At 41.4% G+C, this 26,262-nt stretch overlaps 1 protein-coding gene across 1 annotated transcript in view; it reads right to left on the bottom strand.

Annotated features, from left to right (window-relative positions):
* Ect2l (epithelial cell transforming 2 like) overlaps positions 1 to 10,907 on the bottom strand; it is a 74,462-nt gene extending 63,555 nt beyond the window's left edge. Inside the window, exons 1-2 of the mRNA XM_060380225.1 lie at positions 10,781 to 10,907; positions 9,538 to 9,650 (exon numbers count right to left, since the gene is read on the bottom strand). Of these exons, the coding sequence (XP_060236208.1) occupies positions 9,538 to 9,650; positions 10,781 to 10,882 (215 nt within the window). The 5' untranslated portion in view covers positions 10,883 to 10,907. The remainder of the gene's footprint in view (positions 1 to 9,537; positions 9,651 to 10,780) is intronic.
* Between the last annotated feature and the right edge of the window lie 15,355 nt (positions 10,908 to 26,262).

Raw genomic sequence — 26,262 nt, 5'->3', positions numbered from 1 at the left:
GAGAAATTTAGGAGTCCTACTTTATTTATTTCCTTTATTTTTGTGTGAATGGGTGCTCCAGGAGCCTTCAGGGCCTTCAGAAGACAGAAGAGACTATCATATCCCCTGGGACTAGAGTTACAGACAATTTTAAGCTACTGTATAGATGCTGGTATTCAAGCTTGGAATCTCTGAAAAAGCTGCCAGTGCTCTTATCTGCTGAGCCATTTCTCTACTCCCAGGAGTATTATTTAATACTGTTGCAAAGTCTTAGATTTATTATGGTCCATATCAGAAAAAATAGATAGTGAGACCTTAGCACAAAACTCCTAAGCCAAACAAAAACAAAAACCTTTTTAAAACAAGAATTTATTTATTAAAAAAATTTTTTTAAGATAGTGGCCCAATCTGCAGCCCTGGCTAACTTGATATTTACTATGTGGCTGGCCTTGAACACATGGCCATCCAGTTGCTTCAACCTTCTGAGTGCTGAGTCTGTAAGTGTGCACCACCGTGCCTGGCCCAACAAATTACAGGTAGGTTCTGTGGACTGAACTCAGATTAGGCTTGTTGGCAAATGTCTCTCCACTTTTTTTTCATCCCAACAAATTGTTTTTGAAATAAAAATTTATGAAAATATCAAGGAAATTTGGACTGTGAGCAGATATGAAGTGACTAGTGAATTATTCATTTTGTTAGGTTAATAATGGACTTGTGATTAAATTTTTAGGGAATATATTTTTAAAGGATACGTACTGGAACATTAATGTGTGAAGTGATGAGTCCAGAGTTTTATTTAAAATAATCCATGGTATTGTAACGGGCTTAAATTTGATGGCCCCTCTGTTGAGACCTAGTTTATTTCTTAGCATAACTATGGCTCCTCTGTTAACACCTGCTCTAGCCTTTAGCTTTTAGCATATCAGAAACCATTTTGCCTCCAAGTATGTCTCTATGGTTTCATTTCTCAAACTTTGTATACTTTGTTACCTGGACACTCTATGAAGTCCCCCAACTGCAGAACCAATCAAGAAAAAACTGCAGAACCAATCAAGAAAAAAGGGTTTCAGTTAGAAACCCTTTGTCATAGATGGTTGTGAGCCACCATGTGGTTGGTGAAAATTGAACTCAGGGCCTTTGGAAGAGCAGCCGGTGTACTTAACCTCTGCGCCGTCTCTCCATCCCCCATCTGGTACCCTCCTCTGGTGTGCAGGCGTACATGCAGGCAGAACACTGTATATATAATAAATAAATAAATCTTAAAAAAAAAAGAAAAAAAGAAGGAAAGAAAGAAAGAAAGGAAGGAAGGAAGGAAGGAAGGAAGGAAGGAAGGAAGGAAGGAAGGAAGAAAGAAAGAGAAACCCTTTGTCTAGCTAGCCACAATGATGTGCCGTTGCTTCCTTCACCTGGATACCTGGTTGCGTTTTGTTACCTGGCTGTTACCTGGTTATGATTTGTTTCCTGCACCTGGTTACAGTTTTGTTACCTAATTGTTACCTGGTTCCAGTTTTGTTTTTTTTATATATATAAAAAACCTGTTTTAAAAGCAGACCTATGTCCTAGTCTGGCTCCCCAGTCCAGATTCTGGCCCTGGCCGATCAGTTCCTGTTTAGCGTTCAATAATCATCTTTTGAGCTCAGTCTGGTGTGTGAGTGGTCAGTGAACCCAAATCAATGGTATGAACACTGAGGAAACTGATGAAATTAATATGGACCAAGAGCTTATCATTGTAAGAAAAAAAAGTGTTCATTATATAGGGGTTCATTGCACTGTTTGCATAGCCTTTGTACAAAGGCTATATTGTTTGGATAAAGCTTGTATATTTCCTTTACTTAAAGAAAATATCCACCTAGGCATTGTCGATCACACCTATAATCAGAGCACTTGGGAGGGTAAGCTAGCTAGGATGTATAGAAAAACTGGCTCAAAAAAAAGCATAATAAAAATCTACTCTGCTGATGGCATTGTCCATTAATTCTTTATGAACAGTGTCACCAGTGGAGAAATGACAGAGACTGGGCAAAGATGTTGAAAGGCTGAAGCAGGGAGGTGGGGGGTAGGAGAACAAGCATGCGAATTACTGAAGTGGGGACGCATTGTCTGAAAATAGGGTAGTGAGAAAGTATCTAGAAAAGGGCAGATCAACAGGAAAGAAACTGTGGGACTGGAGGAATCCTTGAATGAGTGAAGTTCTGGGAGAATGTGTGTTGTTGGCGTGGGCAAGGCTATTTTGAGGACCCTATTGCCTCAGATCCATGGGAAAATGCAAAGCAAAGCTACCTTCATCCGTGCCTGGGGCGAGATTCAGAAGGATGGCAAAGCCTGCCTCTGGTGGAGTGCAGAGGCTGATAGTGTGTGCAGAAAATATCTACCATCGTTCCCACACAGAGGTAAATACTGTTAGCCTACAGAGGCTGCTACTACTGAGATCCACTAAACCCAACAGGTAGCATGCATCAAATCTGTGGTTTGATCCTCAGCATCACATGTATGAGCATTGTCTCACATGCTTTAGCCTCAGCACTCAGGAAATGGAGACAAGAGAATCAGGAATTCAAGTCATCCGGGTACTAGCTTGAGATATAAAGCCTTCAAAAGGGTATGGGGGCAGTGCTGGCCTGGACCTTTGATCTAGTCCAATTAAAATGACACTCCAAATAACTCACTTTTCCCCCTTGTTGACACACTGAGGATACATAAGAAGCCAAGGTTGCTGAGGGCAGAGAAAGCAGAGCAGGGAAAGCAAGAAACAAGGCACTGGCTTTGTTATTGAAACTGGGCTTCGACTGCAACCAGATCTATCCCTGGAATTTTCAGTTATGCAGGAATAAAATCTCCTTAATTATTCCAACCAAGGTTAGGGCCAACTACATAATGAAGCTTATTCTAAAACCACTAAGTAGCCTCACCAACGTAGGAGGCAAAAGGCACTTAAAAACCAGGGCAGTCCATGTAGCCAGTGTTCCTGCCTCCAGAAAGGAAAGGGAACGACAGGCAGAAGGAGCCCTGGAGCCTTCGAGAGCCTCCTACTGTGTTTTGTCCTTGGCTGTGCACCAGATCACCTGGGGAACTTGGTGACAACACTTTCCTCAACCCCATTCCAGGTTACTTGAACCACAGTCTCTATCAAGCATCAGGATCTGTGTTGTACAAACCCCAGGCTAGTGTGTTGAGACATGCTCGTTCAATGTCTGTGAACTCAACTTCCCATTGTAAGGAAGCGGCAGCAGGACAGCAGCTGCTGCTGCCGTTACGTACAGCACAGAGCATACACATGGTGGTTTTAGGAGAGCACACACATCCGGTTAATTCCTTAGATGACTGTGTGGGTCTGCTGGGCTCTCTCCCATCTGTGTGACTGCTAAGTGCCACATTCTGAAGAGTTGAGATGACCAGAGAAGTGACTACTAAATAGGAAGACAGTTTAGACCTCCTGATGAGGGCAGCCTCAAATTTAAGGATGCGATGGTGTCATCACAAGGCCAGGATTTCTACATTTCAATTTTGCCATCCTCACGCTATGGGCCTCAATCTTGTCTCCTGAGATGGTTTCCCTAAGGACTAACTAATTTGAGGAATAATCTTCACACAACAGAGACCACAGGCGAGCAGGCTGGGGGAGGGCAAATACCCATCTGTAAGTCCCTGCTAAAGTTTAAGGTTGAAGAAAACACCCTGAGAAGCTCTCTGCAGAAAATGCTAACATCTCTTGGGCAGAATTACTATCTACAGGGCCTCTCCTCGACCAAAGACAATTGGGAATGTAAATCCCATGAGGAATTCAATCCAATTTCCAGGTGCCTGAGACCTTCAGATCCCTGAGTGTGAAGTAATGAGCAATACTCAGGCGTCAGCAGGGAAAAGAGAAACAGGATGGTGTGGGTGGGCAGGTAATGAATTGTGTAAACCCTAGGAAGAAATGGAGACGAGACAAAGGATGTTTCCAGCCTTCCATTGTAACCCCACTGTCCTGTACACTTGAGATACTATTGTGTCTAGTTCTTACGATAAAAGTGGTTTAGACAAAGAAGGTACTGTATGTGAAAACACCATGTGTGGGGTGGTTCTGTTTGATACAGAGAACGTTATGGCAACAGAGAGTAATGCCACTGAGAACACAGGAATTAAGAACTTAAGGATTTGCCTAACACGTCCACTGCTCTTGCACCCCTCCCCCAAGATGACAGCTTGGGAGTCTAGTTTCTTCTTTGCTTTTGAACTGAAGCATTTTTGTTGGGGAGGAGACTGGAGAGATGTCTCAGTGGTTAAGAGCTCTGGATGCTTTTTCCAAAGGACCAGGTTCCATTCCCAGCACCCCCATGGTGGCTCACAACTGTCTGTAACTCCAGTCCAAGAAGATCCAATACCCTCTTCTGGCCTCTGGATGCACTACACACTTGTGGTACACAAACACATGCAGGTAAAAACATCCAGACACATAAAATAAAATAAATAAACAAGTGGTTTTTTTATTAGCCTCATCAACCCTTATAACACATCTCAACAATGAATGAGAATACTTCATATGATTGCCCCAAACAAACTAAACTGTGTAGAAGTTTGGAGAATGCTCAGAACATGGGCCTTAGGGGAAAAGAGAGACAAAACGACCCAAATTTCCAGACTCTCTGCATGTCCAGATACGGTAGTTTGAAGTTCTGAGTGTCTTAGCACTGCCCGCTCCCTTCTGACACAGTTCTACCCTCTCAGGCTCCTAAGCCTTCTCTGTCCATCTGAGCTCCTTTGTAAAGTCCTGTCTTATCAAAGAACATTGCTAAGTCATTTTAGCACAAACCCCAACCCCTTGATACCTGATCACTCTGAAAATCTGATCAGGTTCCTGATCTCTCACTGCCCCAGAGGGTGTCTGATCCCCTAGCCTGTCTCCAGCCAAAGCCTACTAGGTTGGTTTAAACAGAATCCCCTTGCCCTTGAGTTTCCTCATGGGGATTTTCCATCCACTCTTCTCTGCCCCTTGACTAGGGATTTTTACATTGCCTGTGTCTTGTTCAGATCAAGCTCCATCCTCCTTTGATGGCATAAGTGATCCTCTGTCACGGTCCTGAGAAGTCTGTTTTATTCTGCTTTGGTGTTACACCGTCACTGGATGATGTTTTTTTCCTTAACAACTTTCCATTGCCATATGGAAATACTCTCCTTTAGAATGAGTTTCTGAACTCAGAGTGATGCAGCTTTGCTGGGCTCCAAAGTAAGCTCGGAGTGTGCTGTCTCTAAAAACTATGTACCCAGTTTTCTCGACACACCACACCAAATGAGATTTCCTCGCCTGACCAATTTCAGGGCCCATATGGAAAGAGTAAATGAGTGTGTTAGAGGGGTCATGGGTATTCTCCCGTAGGTATACAGAGATGTGTGTTTTCCTGCCCACTCCCATCTCCATTCTGCTCTGGTGGAGACAAATGACCACACCTGATTTCTCTTTCACTGCTCGTGACCTTTTTCTTTCTTTGGTCCTTCCCTCCCCCACCTCTTGAAAGGCAGTTGCATGAATGTTGCCCCACCCACCCAGGAAGTCTACAAGTTTAAACTTCTTCAGTTCTGGAATGAAAAGCCTTTGTAGGAAGGCAATGCTGGCAGCTGGGCAGAAGCAATTTAAAACCGGTCCCACCAGTACAGCAAGAAAAGCAATCCACAGTCCTTGGAGATTTCTCCAAGTGTGACAGATACAAACAGCCCAGTTGCCTTGAAAGGTCAGTTTAGTCAACTAGAAGAAGATAGACACTAGCAAGAACCATGAAGCCTGCTGACACATGAGTGTGATGTCCTTGGAAATGCATAACGGAGAGATGAAAACACTTCCAGGAGAGGAAACTCTTTAGTCAAAATGAGGAACACTGGCCAGAAGGATGATTTGAGATACTAAATTAGTGAAAAACATCTTATTTATTATAAAGTTCCACTTGAGATCATTCTAAAAGTTAACAGTATAGAATATTAGGTCTTAGAGATTTAAATATATTTTATAGAAATTAGGAATAAAGTTTCAAAAACTTCTGATAACATCTTCCTACTGATAATGAAATACCATGTTTATAAATATGACTATATGAATTTAAAAAGTTATCTGGAAATTATAAAATAAACCACTTAAAACAAAAGAAAGGGAATGGAGTTGGGTATGCGAGGAGGTGGGAAGGAGGCGGGAGGAGCTGGAAGTGGGGAAGCATGATCAGAATATATCGTTTCATCAATAAAAAAATTAGAGAGACTGTAAAACAAACAAACATAAACAATGGCCTCTGTTATGAGGAAAAGTGCTGTTCTACAATACAGTAGAGTTTACACAAGACTGCAAGTAAACAAGTGATGTATGTTTTTCTTATTAAGTTTCCATTATGGGAGGAGAAAGAGCACAGGAATGAGAACTCAAAACAAACACTGACTGACTAAAACTCCATGGTACTGTTACTGTTACAAGCATCTGTTTCCCTCAAAATAGTACTTTACTTCATAACTTTTATTTTTCCCATACTGAGAATTGAACCCAGGCTCTTACACATGGTAGGCCAAGCACTCCACCACTAAGCTCACTCATATGTATGCTTGAGAAGTAAAACAGCTGGAGAGATGGCTGTAGGTCATGGCACTTGCTGCCAAGCGTCACTACCTGAATCAATCCTGGGGCCCTCACAGTACAACAAGAGACCAGCTCCCACCAGTTGTCCTCCAACCTCCATACTCACACCTGAGCGTGCTCACACCTGAGCGTGCTCATGACCACCGCCCAGTCATGCACTAAAGAAATAAATCTGACGAATACACAGACCCTAGAACCTGGGCTAAAACTGAGGAAAAGAAAAGTACCCTTTAGGAAAACATAGATACAGATGTCCACAGGAGCATTATCTTCAACAGTCCAAATAGGAAGCATATCCAGTATCTACCAACTGATGACAGGATAAAATGTGGCAAGTCCACACAATGGAAGGTTATTTGACAAGGAGAGAAGTGCTAAAGTGTGCTACAAAGTGGATTAACCTTGACATTTTAATACATGAAAGAAGCTACCAAAAAAAATTACATTACCAGTCTCTATGTATATGAAGAGTCCAGAGGGGGTAAATTTAGAGACAGGAAGACTTGTGGTTGGACACAGCTGAGAGGACAGGAGAGAGAGAGTGGCTATCACTGACTAGGAGGTTGCTCTGGGAATGATGGCAATGTGGTAAACATAGATTATATGATGACCACAAAATTCTGTTGAATATTCTAAAACTATTCACTTGAGTTTTTCAGTTGATGAATGTTATTGTATATGAATTACATCTCTATAAAGATGTTTTAAGGGAAGCTGATTGTATTAACTTGTTCAAAAATTAGTTGAGTTTCTAGATCTAAGTAAAATTGACCACAGCTCTAATTTAATTAGACTTGCAACCCACAGTGTACCTCTGGAAACATTTGAGGGGAGGTAAAATCACCTAAATATAGAAGCCTGAGATGGAGAAGAGCATGAATAGAAATATTATGTTCGATAACAAAAACAATCTCTATAAGTTAAAAGAGGACCTGAGAAGGTCAAATCTAGAAACCAGAAACTCACAGACAACTTCCTGTGAAGTCAGCAGCCCAGAGAGCGTGTTAACAGCTGCACAAACTATGACTCACTCATAGATCCCTCTGTGGGAACACAGCTGCTGTCAAACAAAGCAAAGAAATACTACAGAACAGGTTGGTTCCACAGAAAGAAGAATTCGGGTACCAAAGGGTACAATTCCAGCGACAAAATGTCAGGTCTATGTTAAGCGGCCTCATATATACTACAAGATCTCTAGTGACCTCCAGTGGTTGCAACTGAAATTGCTTGCTTTATCGCTGAGACTGGACTGCACTGTACAAAGGTTTGGTCTGTTATTTGTTTCTTTTTCTAGAAAGCTGAAAAGTAGGATAAAAGAAATCACAGCAAATGACTATAGTGAAGCATGCCTTCCTCCTGATCTTCAGACAGTGACTGAAAAGCCTCTATTGGGGCTGGAGACATGGCTCAGTGGTTAAGAGCACGTAACAGCTCTTCCAGAGGCCTTGAGGTTACTTCCCAGCGCCCACACTGTACAGAAGCTTACAAATGCTTATAACGCCACCTCCACAGGATCTTCTGCAGGCATCCAGACATCCCCTCCCTGGACACACACATGTAAGTGCAGGAAAATAAATATTCCTTAAGTAAAAGAATCTTCACAATTCATTCCACACAGAGAGCAGTCTTCTTCCAGTGAAGCCCGCCAGGAATCCTCAGTGACAATCTACTCCAAACCCACAGATGCAGGAGTGAGAAGCCAGTGAAGAAGATTTTTTAAAAAGTGATCTCAGCTGGTGGCAGGGAAAGGTGGGAGAAACGGTAGGAGGCAATTTTTGAAGTCCAAGCCAGTTTGGCCACACTTACTTCTTAATGATTTTGATAATGGTATAAGAAATTGAAAGGAACTAACCCCAACTGATGACATGCCAAGAGTTTCACTAAACAGTAGGAAATAAGCCATTTCCTCGAATCCTTCCTACAGGTTTGACAGTCCAGCTCTCTGTCAAAGAGAACTGGGTAAAGAGTTTCACTCCATGGACAAAGGACAACATCTCAGAAATACTGTTCTGTTGTGATTGTTGGCCAAAGTTATCAGCAAGTATTCAAGACAAACTTATGGTAACCTCTTTGGAGATGAGTTCTGCAAAACCATTTTTACAGGACCTGCTGTTGCCCATCTAGGTTCTTCAGTCAGGTCCAGGCACACCGAGGGGCTTTCTAGAATATTCTGGTTAGCCACACCTCGTGAGTACCTCCAGTTTCGCTCATGAGAGTCCATTTCTAACATTTAGCTGGCTGTTTACTAGGCCACTGGTTGCTCTGATGATCCCCTGAGTCTGAGGTTTGCTCTGCTCACTGGAAAACAGCTTCAAGCAGCTGAAGAATTGGGACTTCCCAATTAGAGAAAGCTAATACTCTCTAGAGCACTAATCCTGATCAGGACATTAGCTGCCCTGGCTGTGATTTCAACTAAGAAATGTCACACTATGCCAAAGGGGAAAGGAGGAATAAGAGCAGGAACCCATTAGCAATCAACACTGGCATGCTGTATGTCTTCCCATAACACTGAAGGCCACTAGTATTGTCCTTCTTTCTTTGTTTCTTTGTTTGTTTCTTTCCTTCTTTTTATGTCTTGCCTTTTCTTACATTATCTTCAGATCCATTCAGTATTTAATAAGGACCTGTGAAGCATCCTCCTTTGTGCCAGATATTCATCTGGCATATATTGTCTGTGTAACAGCTCCAGAGAGAATTTAATAGACCAAGAGAATAAACCAAGCCACAGACAAGTGTTTGCAAAAACGAAACGGCCTCCCAACGGGTGTGCAGGTGTTAAGCCCCCAAGGCTCTGCTTCAGCCTGGAGGAAGAAGCAGGCACCAGAACCTGCTCATAAGCCTTAAAATAACCGCTGCCTCATTTTTTACAGGGAAAGAGAAAACTCCTTAAGGGTTATAGAAACATACTACCATATTTCGGTTTCCTTAAGAATCAAATTATGTCATTATGCTATTTTTACCTTAATTGTGATTTAGAGCATTGTGAAAGAATTGTGAATAAGAATTCCTGCCGTTGCTTGTTGGTCCAGAGGTCAAACCAGTGACTTATGAGAGTAACTCTTTCTTGAAAGAGCTGGAAGAGAGGAAAATGAGATTTCACTGTCTGTCCAGCATCAAATGTTCTTAGTTGCTAAGCAGTCGGTCAACTAACAACCTCATGGTTGATATTTACATCATTCATGATGGTTACAAGTGCTTTCACACAGGCTGACAGGTTTCTCCTCTCAGCTTAAGGCTCTTTTATCTAGTAACACGGGCAAGCCAGGGCTTGTTGGGTAGGCCAGTGGGGAAAACCAGGGGGAATATAATTACAGAGAAGCTAAGGAGAGCCTCTGGAACACAAAGGGCAATGATGATTCACTTCTCCTGTTTTTACCTAGGTTAGTGTGGCCTAGGGCAAGAGTCCAAAGATTTCATCTTATCTACAGGCCATATTCACTGAATTGTGGAAGCAAGACCACTTAATATAGATTTGGTTTTCTTTATTCCTAGCTTTGGAGCTTCATAATACTCACAAAGCTAAAAATTAGTAATTATTACACAATGACTGTGTCTCCAGGGAGGATATACACTATGAACCAACACCCTTGAAAGCTGGCTTCAGCTCATTTTTGCCTACACAAAGACACAAATTCATTGTCTTTATTATAGATCAGGCTTTCTCCCCCAGCTACACCCACCCTCCTTCCAGTATGGAAGCAGCTGAACCTACATGAGCTGTTTCCTTTTAAAAACCTGGTGAGATTGCCCCACTGTTCAAAGAAATCTTTCTGAATTATTTTTCAAAAGAACAGGTGCTCTCAGGCTACACAGAATCACACAATGGAATCCACTGATTAACAAAACACAGAAACATACTTGAAAGTGCCCTGACCTTGCCCTACTTCCCTCTCCCACCACAGAAGCTCATGATGTCCTAGAGATGCAGAGAGCAAGGGGCAGCTGTGGTGCCTCCCTAGATAACAGACAAAGTCTTGGGTGAAAAGACACTCTCTGTGGGACATAGCCAGGTTCATGAAGAGGAGGAGGAGGAGGAGGAGGAGGAGGAGAAGGAGGAGGAGGAGGAGGAGGAGGAGGAGGAAGGGGAAGAAGAGGAGGAGACTCAAAAACAAAAGTATTTTTTGTTAAAATAAGACTCAACATACCCCAGTAAAAATAACTTTACACAGTTGAACCCATGTCTGCTGTATGTACGTAACTCACCTGTCTATTTAAGAACTGGTTGTTAAAAGGTGTCCAGGCACTGAACCTCGTGTGAAAACTCTCCACTTCCAGACTTTCTTGGAGAAAGTTCCCAAATGACATCTCAGCAAATTACTTTCTTCCACTTCTAAACACTATTGGTTCAATTTAACAGATATATGATTAAGAATACTTAGAAACAACCAAAATATTATTTTCTTTATAGGAATTATAAATTACCATTCCACTAATATATAGGTAAACCATTCCTAGAATTACCATTCAGATAAACACATAAATATGGTAGATCATGAAAATATTCACCAAGTGTCCATGAACTCTAAATCACTGCATTTATTCTGTACTTGTATACTTGTATCCAGATCAGAATCTAAAACAAGAGTTTTTACTTTGCTGAGAGATGTTGCTGAATCAGAGTTGGTATGTATTTATTTTCTATTGTTGCATTACTATTCCAAATTTTAATAGTTTAAAACATCAACATCAAACTTTTTTTTTAAATCTCAAGATTTCTGAGGGTTAAGAATCCATGATTTCCTTGTTTTTTTATCACTGAGTAATAATCCATTGTGTAAATGTACCATAATTTCTGTATCCATTCCTCAATTGAGGGGCATCCTGGCTGTTTCCAGCTTCTGGCTATTACGAATAAAGCTGCTACAAACATGGTTGAGCAAATGTCCTTATTGTGTACTTGAGCATCTTTTGGATATATGCCAAGGAGTGATATAGCTGGATCTTGAGGAAGCACTATTTCTAATTGTCTGAGAAAGTGCCAGATTGATTTCCAAAGTGGTTGTATAAGTTTGTATTCCCACCAGCAGTAGAGGAGGGTTCCCCTTTCTCCACATCCACTCCAGCATGTGTTGTCACTTGAGTTATTCATCTTAGCCATTCTGATGGGTGTAAGGTGAAATCTCAGGGTTGTTTTGATTTGCATTTCCCTGATGACTCAGGACATTGAACATTTCTTTCTTTAAGTGTTTCTCTGCATTTCAGATCCCTCTATTGAGAATTCTCTGTTTAGCTCTGTACCCAATTTTTAATTGGATTACTTGATTTGTTGTTGTTTAACTTCTTGAGTTCTTTATATATACTAGATATTAGCCCTCTGTCAGATATAGGGTTGAGTACAGGAAATCTTATGAAAGAAGTGGAGATAGTAAGACCTGGAGGGGACAAGAGCTCCACAAGGACAGCGACAGATCTAAAAAGTCTGGGCACAGAGGTCTTTTCTGAAACTGATACTCCAGCCAAGGACCACTCATAGAGATGGTCTAGAACCCTGCACAGAGGTAGTCTATGGCAGTTCAGTACCCAGTGGGTTCCATAGTAATGGGGACAGGGACTGTCTCTGACATGAACTGATTGGCCTGCTCTTGCTCTGAGGGGGGAGCAACCTTACCAGGCCACAGAAGAAGACAATGCAGCCACTCTGATAGACTACAATTAGAGGGAACGGGAGGAGGACCTACCTTATCAGTGAACTGGGAGAGGAACACAGGTGGAGAAGAGGGAGGGTGGGATTGGTAAGGGAGGAGAAAGGGAGGTACAGGGGGGATACAAAGTGAATAAACTGTAATTAATAAAAATAAAAATAATTTTAAAAAAGAATAAAAAAAGAATTCAGGTATAAGACCTGAGAGCTGGCTTTGTGGGTGAAAGTGATTGCTACATAGCCTGGTAATCAAGTTCTAGACACTAAGCCCATGTAAACATCAGGTGTGGTGCCCACATCTGGAATTTCAGCACTCCTGTACTTATCTGAGAAGCTGAAACAGGAAAATGAGCCGAAAATTCAAGTGTCAGTCAGCCCCATGTATGCAGTACAGCAGCAGAAACAAGAGAGACACTGCCTCAGCGAGGTGGGAGATACTCAACTCTGACCTCTGGCCACACCACGGTATATCTTTGCAAATGCAGCCAGTACTAATGAATTTACCATAATAACATTCTTTTTTTTGTGTGTGTATGAAATACAAGCTCTCTGTGTATATAAAACATTTTTGACTACCATTTTTTTTTCTTTTTTCCTCATGGCATAATGTGAAAAATAGATTTCCATCTTTTGGTCCCCAATAACTTCATGCTGGAAGCCTATTGTTGATAACACAGAAGTTGGAATGCATTGATATTATCATGCATTGATAGTATCATGGAATCTTGTTCATATAATCAATTTCTAAAAGAAACCAAAGATTTAAGGGATAAGTAACACTAAGTTTATGTGAGATCTTTCAGAGGAGGGAAAAAAGGGTGACAATTCCAAAACAAAACTTTGATACCAAATCCCAACAAGAACTTCCACATAAAAGGAAGTTTACCACCATATATAGAGATGCAGAAACCATCCAAAACTACCAAATTAGATTCCTCCTCCTCCTCCCCCTCCTCTTCCTGCTCCTCCTCCTCCTTCTCTTCTTTTTCTCTTCCTCCTCTTCCTTCTCTTCCCAGGGTCCTATATTGTAGGCTTGCCTCTAACTTGCTCTTTACCTGAGAATGATCTCTGAACATATGATCTTTCTGCTGATGGCCTGCCTGAGTGTTGGTTGAGATTACATGGCTATGCCAGTGCTCAGGGTTGCTGCAGGCATGCCAGATGAGCATTCAACTGGCTGAGCTACATCCCCAGCTCCAGATTTACTCTTGGAAATGTGAATTTGACATTATGTCAGATATACTATTATGACATGTACTACAATATGTCAAATATAATTTGACATTGTAAAATCAATGTACTTATCATCATAACCTAAATAAAAAGTTATGAAATAATTTCAGTAGACCCAAAAAAGTGTGTTTTATAAGCTTTAATACTTATTCATCACACACATACACACAAAACCCTTAGGAAAGTAGCAAAAGGGAAATTTTATAATCAAAATACACTCCTAATATAGGAGTGTATTTAAAAAAATGTATGGCAAGTATTGAACTGAACATCAAAGTTAACCCTTTCTTCTGATTACAATTAGCATCTTTATTTGACATTTTTGAGTACTCTTTGCAGTGTGATCAACCAACAACACAAAAAAAATGTGAAAATAATGTTAAGGGGAAAATAAAATTGTCATTATTAACATGTATGGTAAAGAAACAACAGATGTGGCGCTTTCTCAGACAACTAGGAATAGCGCTTCCTCAAGATCCAGCTATACCACTCCTAGGCATATATCCAAAAGATGCTCAAGTACACAACAAGGACATTTGTTCAACCATGTTTGTAGTATCTTTATTCGTAATAACCAGAACCTGGAAACAACCCAGATGTCCCTCAATTGAGGAATTACACAATGGAATACTACTTAGCAATTAAAAACAAGGAAATCATGAAATTTGCAAGCAAATGGATGGAACTAGAAAAGATCATCCTGAATGAGGTATCCCAGAAGCAGAAAGACACACACAGTATATGCTCACTTATAAGTGGATATAATATAGGATAAACCTACAAAAATCTGTGCACCTAAAGAAGCTGAGCTAGAAGGAGGACCCTGGGTAAGATAATTAATCCTTACTCAGAAAGGCAAACGGGATGGACATTGGAAAAAGGAGAAAACAGGAAACAAGACAGGAGCCTACCACAGAGAGCCTCTGAAAGACTACCCAGAAGGGTATTAAAGCAGATGCTGAGACTCATAACCAAACTTTAGGTAGAGTGCAGGGAATCTTAGGAAAGACAGGGGAGATAGTAAGACCTGGAGAGGTCAGGAACTCCACAAGGAGAGCAACAGAACCAAAATATCTGGGCGAAGGGGTCTTTTCTGAGGCTGATACTCCATCCATGGACCATGCATGGAGATAACCTAGAACCTCTGCTCAGATGTAGCCCATGGCAGCTCAGTATCCAAGTGGGTACCCTAGCAAGGGGAACAGGAACTGTCCCTGACATGAACTCAGTGGCTAGCTCTTTGACTGCCTCCCCCTAATGAGGGAGCAGCCTTTCCAGGCCACAGAAGAGGACATTGCAGTCACTTCTGATGAGACTGGATAAGCGAGGGTCAGATGGAAGGGGAGGAGGATCTTCCCTATCCGTGGACTTGGAGAGAGGCATAAAAGAAGATGAGGGAGGGAGGGTGGGTTTGGAAGAGAAAGAAGGAGGGGGTTACAGCTGGGATCAAAAGTGAATAAACTGTAATTAATATAAAAAATTTAATTAAAAAATAATCAACAGATGATTTGACAGGTTTAAAGAATAAGTCTAGCATGGCTGCTTCATACAAGGTCAATATGCAAAAATCAATTTTATTTCCATATGCTCACAAACATTTTAAAAATTTTAATGATTTATGTTCATTTTCTGTGTACTGATGTTTTGGCTGTATGTTTGTGTGAGTGAGGATGCCAGATCCTATGTAGCTGGAATTACAAACAGTTGTGAGCTTCTGGGAATTGAACCCCAGGGTCCCCTGAAAGAGCAGTCTGTGTTCTTAACCACTGAGCCATCTTACCTGTTCCTCACAAACATTTTTTAAACAAAAAATGTATCATTTATAAATATCAGTTAAAATCAAATCCAAATATAAGGAACAAGCATTCCACATAGAATACTGAAAACTGTACCAAGAGAAATGTTTAAGATATACAAAAAAGAACATGTATCTGTAAAGATGTCAGCTCTTCCAATTTTCTCTATTACTCAGTGTAATCTCAATTAAAATCCAAAAGGTGTTGAAAAGCTGATTAGAAAATGTATCTAGAAGAGCAAAAGACAACTTGGAAAAGAAGAGTCATGGCTTAACCGCAGGATTTGTTTATTCTAAAGTCAGGGTCAGTAAGCATGTGAAATAGTGGCCCAAGAACAGACAAAACAACAGAATTCAACAAGTCCAGAAATAAATCCAGGTGTATATGGCCACTTGATTTGTGATAAAGGTGGCACTTAGATTGCAGAGAAAGAATGGCTCCACCCAGCATACATGGAGTAGGGCAATTTCCCCAGGTCACCCCGCTGGCCAGCTGAATCAAGACAATACATTTTGAGCCATCTTTTTAGGTGGTTTGTTATTCAGAATTAATAAAACAAGTATACCTGGAAGTATATTTAAGCCAAATAACTTAACACAGCATTGCTTCTGGTCCAGGGTGATGAGGAGACAAAGTGCAGGTGAATTACTAAGACAGGGTTAGAAGGTGAACTGTGTTAGTGAGCTATGGAAAGGTGAGTGACACCTTTGCCTGTGTTACTGTGACTGATACAATGTGTAACCGTGAACACATAGACATGACTAGAGAGGTTCCAAGCAGAATATAGAAACTGCTGGTGGATTAATTCTTTAGTTATATATAATAAAGTCCAGTGAGGCAGCCAGCACCAACATGGAAGATCTGCTTAGTTTGGGAGCAGACAATCTGGCAGTTTCCAGCAGGCAATAGAGTCTCAAGTTATAGCCTTTGGACAAAGATCAAAACAGGGTGTGGCCATGAAACTCCTTGGTAAGACTTTTGAAAGATTTAGGGTGATACTGGGTAGACCTGCCCATTTAGCAAGTAAAAGAATTTTTAACATTTTATTTTTATGTATGTGTAGCTATGTATATTTATGTACTGTGTGTGTGTGTGTGTGTGTGCGCGCACGCACGCACGCACGCACGAGTACAAATACTCACAGAGACCAAAGAAGGCTACATGTAGAACTCAGATACAGCTGGTGAAAATGTATTTTAGACAGCAGTTTGGCATTACTTACTGAAGTTGAACAAATACATGTAATTGCCCTAGCAGAAAAAGTACACATATGACTTAAAACATCAAAAAAGGCTTATTTACTGATGCACTGAATTGCCTTGAGTAGGAATCATCCAAGCATCTATCAACAGTTGGATGGTTAAACCTATCATATATCCATGTAAGGGAATACTGTGTATTGTGGAATGAAGGCCACACATAACCATGGCTGGATCACACACATATCCTAGTGACAGAAGCAGGTAGGAACAGAATAATATAGTTTGGCCACACTGGTGTTAAGAATCAAGACAATTTTCTTTGGAGAGGAAAGAGAGTAACATTTGGGTGGGGGATTACAGGTATTCTAGAGGTCGAGAATGATCTAGAAATAGGAGTCCAGGTAAGTTCATTTCATAACACTTTGAGCTCTATGATTTCATTTTTTGAGTCTCTATTTTGAACAGGAAGTTTGTAAAGTGATATAGTTACAATAACACCAAAAACTCATGAAAATATATGTGTACAAGTGTTATGGAAAAAATATTCTAAAGTCCTAAAAAATCTAAAATCACCAATAAATGGAGAGATATGCCAAATTTGTGGTTACAGCACCCAGCAGACTGAAATGATTGATTCTCTTAAACTAATCTATAACATTAACACACTCTAAACCATTAAGAACAATAGATGAATCCAGAAGTGATGCCACATCACTCCCACTGTAATAGGCCCTCAGACCTTAGCACAGTGAACTCCATGATGGAAAAGCCAATCTATAAAACTCAACACGTAGACAATACCACCTTGCCAGAAATGAAAAGACCTAAGCCATCAAAGCCCACAATTATGGGAACATCTCTAAATGTACCAACCTTGCTTATTGGCTTCTATCATTCTGCTTCTGGTTGTTTGTTTGTTTGTTTGTTTGTTTTTGAGACAGGGTATCTCTGTGTGTCCCTGGAACTCACTCTGTAAACCAGAGTTCTGGCCTTGAACTCGCAGAGATCTACCTGCCCCTGCCTCCTGAGTGTTGGGCTTGAATATGTGTACCACCAATGCTGCCCAGTGGCTAACTGTTCATGTTAACTGAAGTATGTCAACCCAGGACATGATTTTTGTGCTTAAAAGCTCACTTTGATCATGCATGGTCCTTGGTTGGCGCATCAGTCTCTGCGGGGCCTTACTGGTCCAGATTTGTTGGTGCTGTTGGTTTTCTTATGGAGCTCCTGTCTGTTCTAGTCCTTCTATTCCCCTACTCTTTCCTATGACTCCCTGAGCTCTGCCCAAAGTTTGGCTGTGAGTCTTAGCATCTGCTTTGATCAATCTCCTCCTGGGTGGAGTCTTTCAGAGGACATTTATGGTAGGTTCCTATGCTGTTCCTTCTCTTCAATCACTTCTAGTGTCTATTCTATTTGCTCTTCTGAATGAGAATTAAGTATCCTCCCTAGAGTCTTCCTTGTTATTTAGCTTCTTTAGGTCTGTGGATTGAAGTATGGTTATCCTGTATTATATGGCTAATATGGCATGTCTTTCTGTTTCTGGGATACCTCACTCAGGATGATCTTTTCTAGTTCCATCCATTTGCCTGAAAATTTCATGATTTCCTTCTTCTTAATAGCTGAGTAGTATTCCATTGTGTAAATGTACCACAATTTCTGTATCCATTCTTTGGTTGAGGGACATTTAGGTTGTTTCCAGTTTCTGGGTATTACAAATAAAACTGCTATGAATATAGTTGAGCAAGTGTCCTTGTTGTATTTTAGAGCATCTTTTGGGTATACACACAGGAGTGGTATATCTGGGTCTTGAGGTTGGGCTATTCCCATTGTCTGCACGAAGAAGACCTAGACCCCCTGCTCAGAGTAGCCCATGGCAGCTCAGTCTCTTTGTGGGTTCCCTAGTAAGGGGAGCAGGGGCTGTCTCTGACATGGACTCTGTTGCCTCCTCTTTGACCACTTCCCTCTGGTGGGGCAGCCTTGCCAGGCCACAGAGGAAGGATCCAGACATCCCTGACGAGACTTGATAGCCTGGGGCCAGATGGTAGGGAAGGAGGGCTCCCCCTTTCTGAGGACTAGGGGAGGGAAATGAAAGAGGGAGAGAGGGTGGGACAAGGAGGAGGCAGTGGAGGGAGCTGCAATCGGGATGTAAAGTAAATAAATTATAAAACCTTTTTTTTAAAAAGCTACCCTGAGAAGGGCTCAGTGCTATGAGATCACATACATCCAGTGTAGTCACTGGCTGGCTAATAAAAACTTTTTATTGACTTAAACCGACATCTGAGCAGTTTCTCTAGTAAATAACCTGTAATACCAGCACTCAGGAAACTAAGGCAGGAGAATCTCTGAGAAGCCAGCCAAAAAAAAAAAAAAGATGTCAGAAAAAAATTTTTTTAGATCTTTTTTATTCAAAGGTAGTCCTAGACTTCCCAAGATGGCGTAACACTGTGCGCACAGTATCTGACAAGCAGGTGAGCAGAGACTGCTAACCAAGAGTGTAGCCTGGCTTCGGAATCCAAAATGCCATGTTGTTTCCGAGGCTAAAGGAGGCTTCCCAGGAGCTAGGGACTAACAGTCCCAGACCTTCGTGGACTTCCCCTGGACCCAAGGGACACATGATCACCTAGCACCTTCCACCTACCTAAACACAACTCCCAAATACCAGCGATACAGAGCTCCAAGCTCCGTCCGGTCCCCAAAGGTCAACACAGCAGCATTGGGACATCAGAAACATCACCTTCAGCTTCCCGCCCACAATTCTACCATTCTTCCAGTGGGAACCATCCGGACAATAGGAGCACACAGAATTTGGTCCCAAGATGGCGGAGCCCAGACCCCCCCCCCCAAAAAAAAAAAAAAAAGAATCTGAGTGTCTACCTAGAGAGCAAGAACTGCGAGCGAGCCATGGTCCCCATTGCTGACTCCGAGACTCCGAAACACCAGAAAGAGGACGAGACCTGGCACCCAGACATGCACGGATCCAGCCTCAGACTTCCTGGCAAACCAGCCACCCAAGGAAGACTCTGGATTCCAGAGACTCAGAGACCCAGCCTACTGGTCACAGCCCTACCAGTTGCCCTGAGCAGACCTGACCAGACTGCTTCACACAAGGTAAACAATCACACCCCCTGCCTATTCGTCCAACTGGGACACAACCAGAAGAGAAAAGCTGCAAGCACGGCATAGAGATCTAGCCCCAAGCATACAACCCAGGCAGGGCTTCCCCTCCACGCCTGAAAACCCCAGCTGGCTCTAGGAATAACCAGCCAATTACAGCCACAAACAGATGGCTAAAGGACAGAAAAAAAACAAAAACAAACAAACAAACAAAAACCCACAATCAACAAAACCTAGGGCAATAAGGCTCCACCAGATTCTGAAACAAAAAAATGAATATCCTAGTGCTGCTGAAACACAGGAAAATGACCTCAAATCTATGCTTATGAAGATATTAGAGTACTTTAAAAGAAAACAAATCCCTCAAAGAAATACAGGAAAATTCAATCAAATAAATAGACACACAGGAAAACAAGGATACATCAAACATACATCAAAACAAATATACATCAAATCAAAGACATACAGGAAAACAAAAACAGGTGAAAAAATGATTAAAACATTCAAAACCTCAAAATGGAAATAGATTCAATAAAGAAAACGCAAACCAAGAAAATCCTGGAGATGAAGACCTAAAGGAAGAGAACAGGAACTACAGAGGTAAGCATCACCAACAGAATAAAAGAAATGGAGGAGAGGATCCCAGGCACAGAAGACACAATTGAGAAAATCACTACATCTGTCCAAAAAAATATTAAATTGAAAAAATTCCTGACACAAAACATCCAAGAAATCAAGGACATGATAATGAGAAGACAAAACCCAAGAATAGTAGCAACAGAAGAAAAAGAAGACTCTCAGCTCCAGACCAGAAAGAGCAGAAAATATTTTCAAGAAAGTCATAGAAGAAAATTTTCCAATCTAAAGAAAGATGTTCCTTTAAACACACAAGGGGCTTACAGAACACCAAATAGACTAGACGAAAAAAGAAATTCCTCCGACCAAATAATAATCAAAACACTAAATGTACAGAGCAAAGAAAAAAAATATTAAATACTGCAAGTGAAAAAGGTCAAATAACATATAAGGGCAGACCAATCAGAGTCACACCTGACTTCTTAACAGACACTATGAAAACCAGAAAGGCCATGACAGATATGATGCAGAACCTAAGAGAACACAGATGTCAGCCCAGACTATTATACCCAGAAAAACTTTCAATCACTATAGATGGAGAAATCAAGATATTCCATGACAAAACCACATTTAAACAAACCCAGCCTGATTACCTTACAGTGTTTGAGTTAGGCATATAGGTACAGCTTAACCAGGCCTCCAGCTTTGGGCCTCTCAGAGCTGTGTCAGCAAGTGTCAGCTGGACATTAGTCATTCAAGGCTGGACTGAAGAACATCTTTCTAAGCTCATGCAAGTGGTGCTGAGTCTTCTCTGAGTCCCTTGTCTAATGCATGTGGAGCAATCTAGCAAGTTAATAAAATGGAGGAAGTCATAGGAACTTCATTCAGTTGGTTAGTCAGAGACTCAGAACCTAGCTTGGAGTTGTGATTGGTACTTGCTGTAATCTGAACTTTGGAAGGTTCCTGTAAAGGCCCATATGTTAAGGCATAGCACCAGAGTGTGCTACTGGCAGAGCTTAAAGGAGGTGAAACTTTCCTGAGAAGACTAGTGGAAATTCTTTAGCTCACTGATGTCAAACCATTAAGGAAGATTATGGGGCTCCTGTTCCCTTATTTTCTTCATTCTCTTTTCATTTCTAAACATATACTCCCAACATGGTATGCTATTCAGCAAAGGCCCAAAACAGCAGAGACAACTTCAGGGACTGAAACCTTCAACATTGTGGGTCCAAATAAATCTTTCTTTTTCCAATTCATCTTGGACATGTAACAGAAAGCTGATTTGCATGGTCTATGTGCTAACTCCAGGCAGACAGTGTCAGGGTCAGACCAAATGAGAAGAGCCCCATTGGGAGCCACCGGAAGACTGATAGAGAGATATCTCCCATTTTGGTGACCAGAATGAAGTGCTGTAGTAAGCAAGTGTATGAGTATAAAGAAAAAGCTATTGTGTTTATCTTCTTTTCTTGGAACAACCACACCCGGATTAAGAGAAAAAAATGTCTGGGCAGCAGACAGACTATAGAGAGAGCTGTCTCAATGTTGGAATAAATCAGAGACATCAGCTAACTGTTTCCCTGAGTGACTTATTTTGTAGCTGGAGAAATGCAGGGCACGCAGTCCCTCTCCAGGATGCGGTTAGAGGACAGAGAGATGGTTCAGTTCTTCTGTTTGCAACTCCCAGCACCCACACGAGGTGCCTCAGAGCTACTTCTAACTCCAACTCTCTTCTGAGCTCTGTGAGCCTCCTAATGCTTGTATACAAAGGCATAGAGATATATACATACACAGACACACACACACACAGAGACATACACACAATTTTTTTGTTTTTGTTTTGAGACAGTCTCTTTATGTAACCCTGGAACTCACTATGTAGACCAGGCTGACCTCACCAAGATCTGCCTGTCTCTATTTCCCAAATGCTGTGATTAAAGGAGTGTGCTACCATACCTGGCCCATGCAATAATAATAATAATAATAATAATAATAATAATAATAAAATATAATATTAGTTGGCAGAGAGGTGATTGAATTCAACACGTATTTAACATTTTTACAGTTCACACATGCAAATTGGGAACTGCTTCATTTAGCATCCAAATGTAATTCTTTCAAAAACATCCTCTAAAGAGGTTGTCTACAGACTACAGGGAAGAGCTGCAACATACAAAAATGTGAGGGTAACCAGTGAAAAACCAGAAAAGAAAGGCAATCCCAGTCAAGTTCATTTACCCACATTTGGTGCATAATTTAATGTGAATGTAAGCCAGTATATATATTTATATTAAATATGCAAGAAAATAATAGGTAATGGGGTGATGGGTTGTCTTGATGAAATCTGTGCATTAAAGCACCATTGATAATAATAATAATAATAATAATAATAATAATAATAATACCACACTACTACCTGGGGCTGAGGATGGACGTAAAGTGTTTGGCCAGCATGCATGAAAACCAGGGTTCCATCCCTAGCACCACCATATACACTGGTGTAGTGTCAAACACCACAAAAACCTGTAACTCCAGGTCTTCGATGTACAGGAAAGTGGGTCAAGAGTTAAAAGTCATCCTTGGCTACACAGTGAACTGGAGGGCAGTCTGAGCTATTTAGATGCCCCTTCTCATGCACACACACACACACAAACACACACACACACACAGAAAGAGAGATTCAGGAAAATGGTACTTGTGCTGGGTTTTTAAATACTAGATATGCTTACTGATTTAAAGCTGCAAAATCAAAGCAAGAGGTAACTGCACTATTTAAATTCATCCAGGAAAAATAACCCATTACTGTTGCCCTATTTTTTTTTTAACTTCCTTCATTCCTATTTTTCTCCCACTGAAAGCAATGTTTTTAGAATACAATTTTTAAGGCTCCTGAGCAACACAAACGTCAAGCTTCTGAGGACAGGCGCCACAGGCAGGACGTGCATACTTCTGCTTGAATTGAGTGCACTTGAATACAGATGGTTCTGATACTTCGAGCAATGTTTATTAATAAGCACAACACGAGTACTTCTCAAGAGATGCATTTAGCAATGTGTCATAATTATTCACCATAGTCATGAAATCATAGCATAGGAAATCTTAGAACCATAACCTAGTCACTGTAGAATCTTAGTCTCTTCTTTATTGGCCCATATCTTTGGACTCCAGAGTAGCAAATAGACTGAGATCAGACAGCCAGAGGGGGATCGCTGGGATGAGCCAACCTGGAGGCCTGGGAAACATCAGTGTTTTCCAAAGTGCTGAAGCGCTTCTTTCTACCCCAGGAATGTCTGGAAGAGGGAAGATTTTAGTTGCCACAGTCCAACAAACCTAACCCTGCCAGGGGTCTCCAAGGCCATGAGGGCACTGCTCAAGGTTTTTCCAGAAGCTCAAGGTTTTTCCAGAAGCCCCAAGGAAAAGACATCGGCTTTACCTCTTGGAAGTAGCCAAGGGGCTGAGCACAGCGGTGGCAGTCTCCTCTTGGCACTGTGCAGAGAAAGGGAGAGGCAGCTCTCCACATCACAGGCTGGGGAGGTGGGTGGGGCACCAACAGCTCCATCTCCATGGGGAAGACAACACAGGCCAGCCACCGCCCCCACAGCTCCGGTGTACCTACTCAGTGCTGCGCTCCAGTGGCCAACCTAGTTCTTTCCTGCAGGAGGACTCATAAATACACCCAGGCTCTCACCTTCCTCCCGTTTTCTGGACTCAAGTTCTGGGTGGGTTTCTTTTGTTAGCAGTGGGAGGCAGTTGCTGCCGAATCTCGAGAGTCTTGCAAGGTTCTGGGAAAACGTGACAGACACAAAGCTGCTGTCTGCCAAGAAAGACTTAGACGCTGAAGCAAAGTCCGCTTAGCTTTACATAAGACAGCAATGTTGAAGTCCTGGAGTGGGAAAGGTAGCGTTTCCTACCCTTTCTCGTGTTCATCTTAGCAAATCTTCAGAAAATTAAAAAAAAAAATTTTAACAGTATTAGTTATACAGAAGTTAGAAAGACACATGAACATCAACAGGTTTCTAATTGCTTTGATCAAAATGTCTTAATGTGTTTATTGTGAAGCTTCCCTCTTCCCTCTGTTTTTTTTGTTTTTGTTTTTGTTTTTTTTTACTAAACATGGAAAGATTTCACACTACTGTGAGTATGGGAAAGTTAGAAATCCTATGAATCGTGAGGCTAAAGCAAACCCAAGTATGAAGTCTAAAACACAAAACTAAGTTAAAATAGGTTGCTCTCGGTAGGTTTTGGAGATCATCTGTCATTCAATTTTTAAAACATGTAATGATTTTGTTAAAAGATGGCTAGGCATCAAAAAATTAAAATCAAAATTGAGATTCTATCTTACCTTAGTCAGAAGACATATCGCCTGGACTATAAATGCTAAGGAGAATATAGGGAAATGGGAATGTTTATCCACTGTTGGTGGGAATGTAAATTGGTGCAGTCACTATGGAAATTCATGAGGCAGTGTCTCCAAAAGCTAAAATTAGAACTATCATATGACTGAACTATCATATGAACTATCATATGACTGAGTTATACCACTTCTGGGCATATACCTAAAGGATTCTACTCTCTACCACAGGAACACCTGCTACTCAACTGACAGCAGCTAGAAAATTAAATTAGCCTAGACCCACACGATGGCAGTTTAGGTAGACATTAGGAAAAGAAAATCCTGATTTTCTGGCAGCAAATGGATGAAACTAAAGAATATGATACAGAGGTAAACAAGGCCCAGATATACAAATGCCTTTCACATGTGGATCCTAGCTAGCTTCAGATTTTTAATTTGTGTGTTTTTAAAAGACTTACTCATTTTGAATGCTCTATGTACATGCCAGAAGAGGGCAGTAGAGGGTTTACATGGTTGTGAGCCACCGTGTGGTTGCTGGGAATTGAATTCAGGACCTCTAGAAAAACAGACAGAGCTCTTAACCACTTAGCCCTCTCTCCAGCCCCTAATTTGTGTGTTTTTTGAGGTCAGGAAGCTCGAAATAGCATATATGGGCTGAGGCACCTTAAGAGGGTAAATATGCGGAATAAATGTGAGATGCAAGTGTGTGTAGGGGGTTAGAGTACGTTTCAACAGGAATGGAGGTGAGTCAAACACAACCAAGAATTGCAAGCTAATTTTAGAATATTTTTAAAAAGGAGTTTGAACAGCACTATCTTCAATGAGTAGACAGTGTTCTCCCAGGCGCCTGGATTTGTAAATGAAAATCTCAGTGTTGTATCTGAGATACTTGACAATGAGTTTCTGGTCAGAAAGGACCCAGAGGCATCCCAGATAACACAAGCTGTTGTTTTTGGTTGCCCACCATATCTAAAATGTAGGCCCCTACTGATGAACACATAGACAAATCATATTGAAAGTGACCAGGAACTTCTTTCCTGACAGCTCATTTTTACAGTGCTAAAAGATGCTATGGAGTTCACTGGGGAGGGAAAGTTAACAGACTTTCTCAGTGGTGAGCCCTACATGCTGTGATACTACCCTGCCCGGGAAGATGTGCTACCGATGCAACCATGGCATGACTGCTTTTGGTTTGGATTTGAGGCCTGCTCCAAAGATGGGAATTCATGTCTGGTACTATAAATCTATTTAAAACCCCATGGCTGGAGGGGTCACAGTAGGGGAGTACCTAATATTGCCATATCACTTTCTAGATATTTATGTTTATATGCATAGATTAGTGCTGCTCTGGTCTCAGCAGCTTTGTTCTGCAATGGGCAGCAACCTCCTAGCTGATTACTCAATTGTTGAGAGTGGCTCTAAATACGCCATTTATATCAACTCTCCCAAGGCTCAGGGAACATCATAGAAAAAAAAAAAAAAAAAAACAAAACAGAAAGAATGTGAGAGCCAAAGGATGAGAGGAATGCTATGAAATGCTGTCTTCCAGACATGACATGCTCATCGCAGTAATAAGCTCACTGCACTATGGTTACCTATGTAAGATCAAGCCAGTTAACATTCCTCCATGGATGCAAGAGAAGCTCATGAGCCATCACCCCTAGCTGCAGAGCTATTGACAATTGAGGGAATTGATGGCTGCTGGGGGAGTGGAAGTCCTTTCTCTTTGGAGGTGTGGCTACTCGTAGGCTGCCCATGGATGGCCCCACATC

This window comes from Meriones unguiculatus, chromosome 3, assembly GCF_030254825.1.
Source record: "Meriones unguiculatus strain TT.TT164.6M chromosome 3, Bangor_MerUng_6.1, whole genome shotgun sequence".
In the NCBI taxonomy this organism is placed as follows: Eukaryota; Metazoa; Chordata; class Mammalia; order Rodentia; family Muridae; genus Meriones; species Meriones unguiculatus.
Note: the sequence above shows the minus strand (reverse complement) of the source record. Positions and strands in the feature narration are given on the sequence as shown.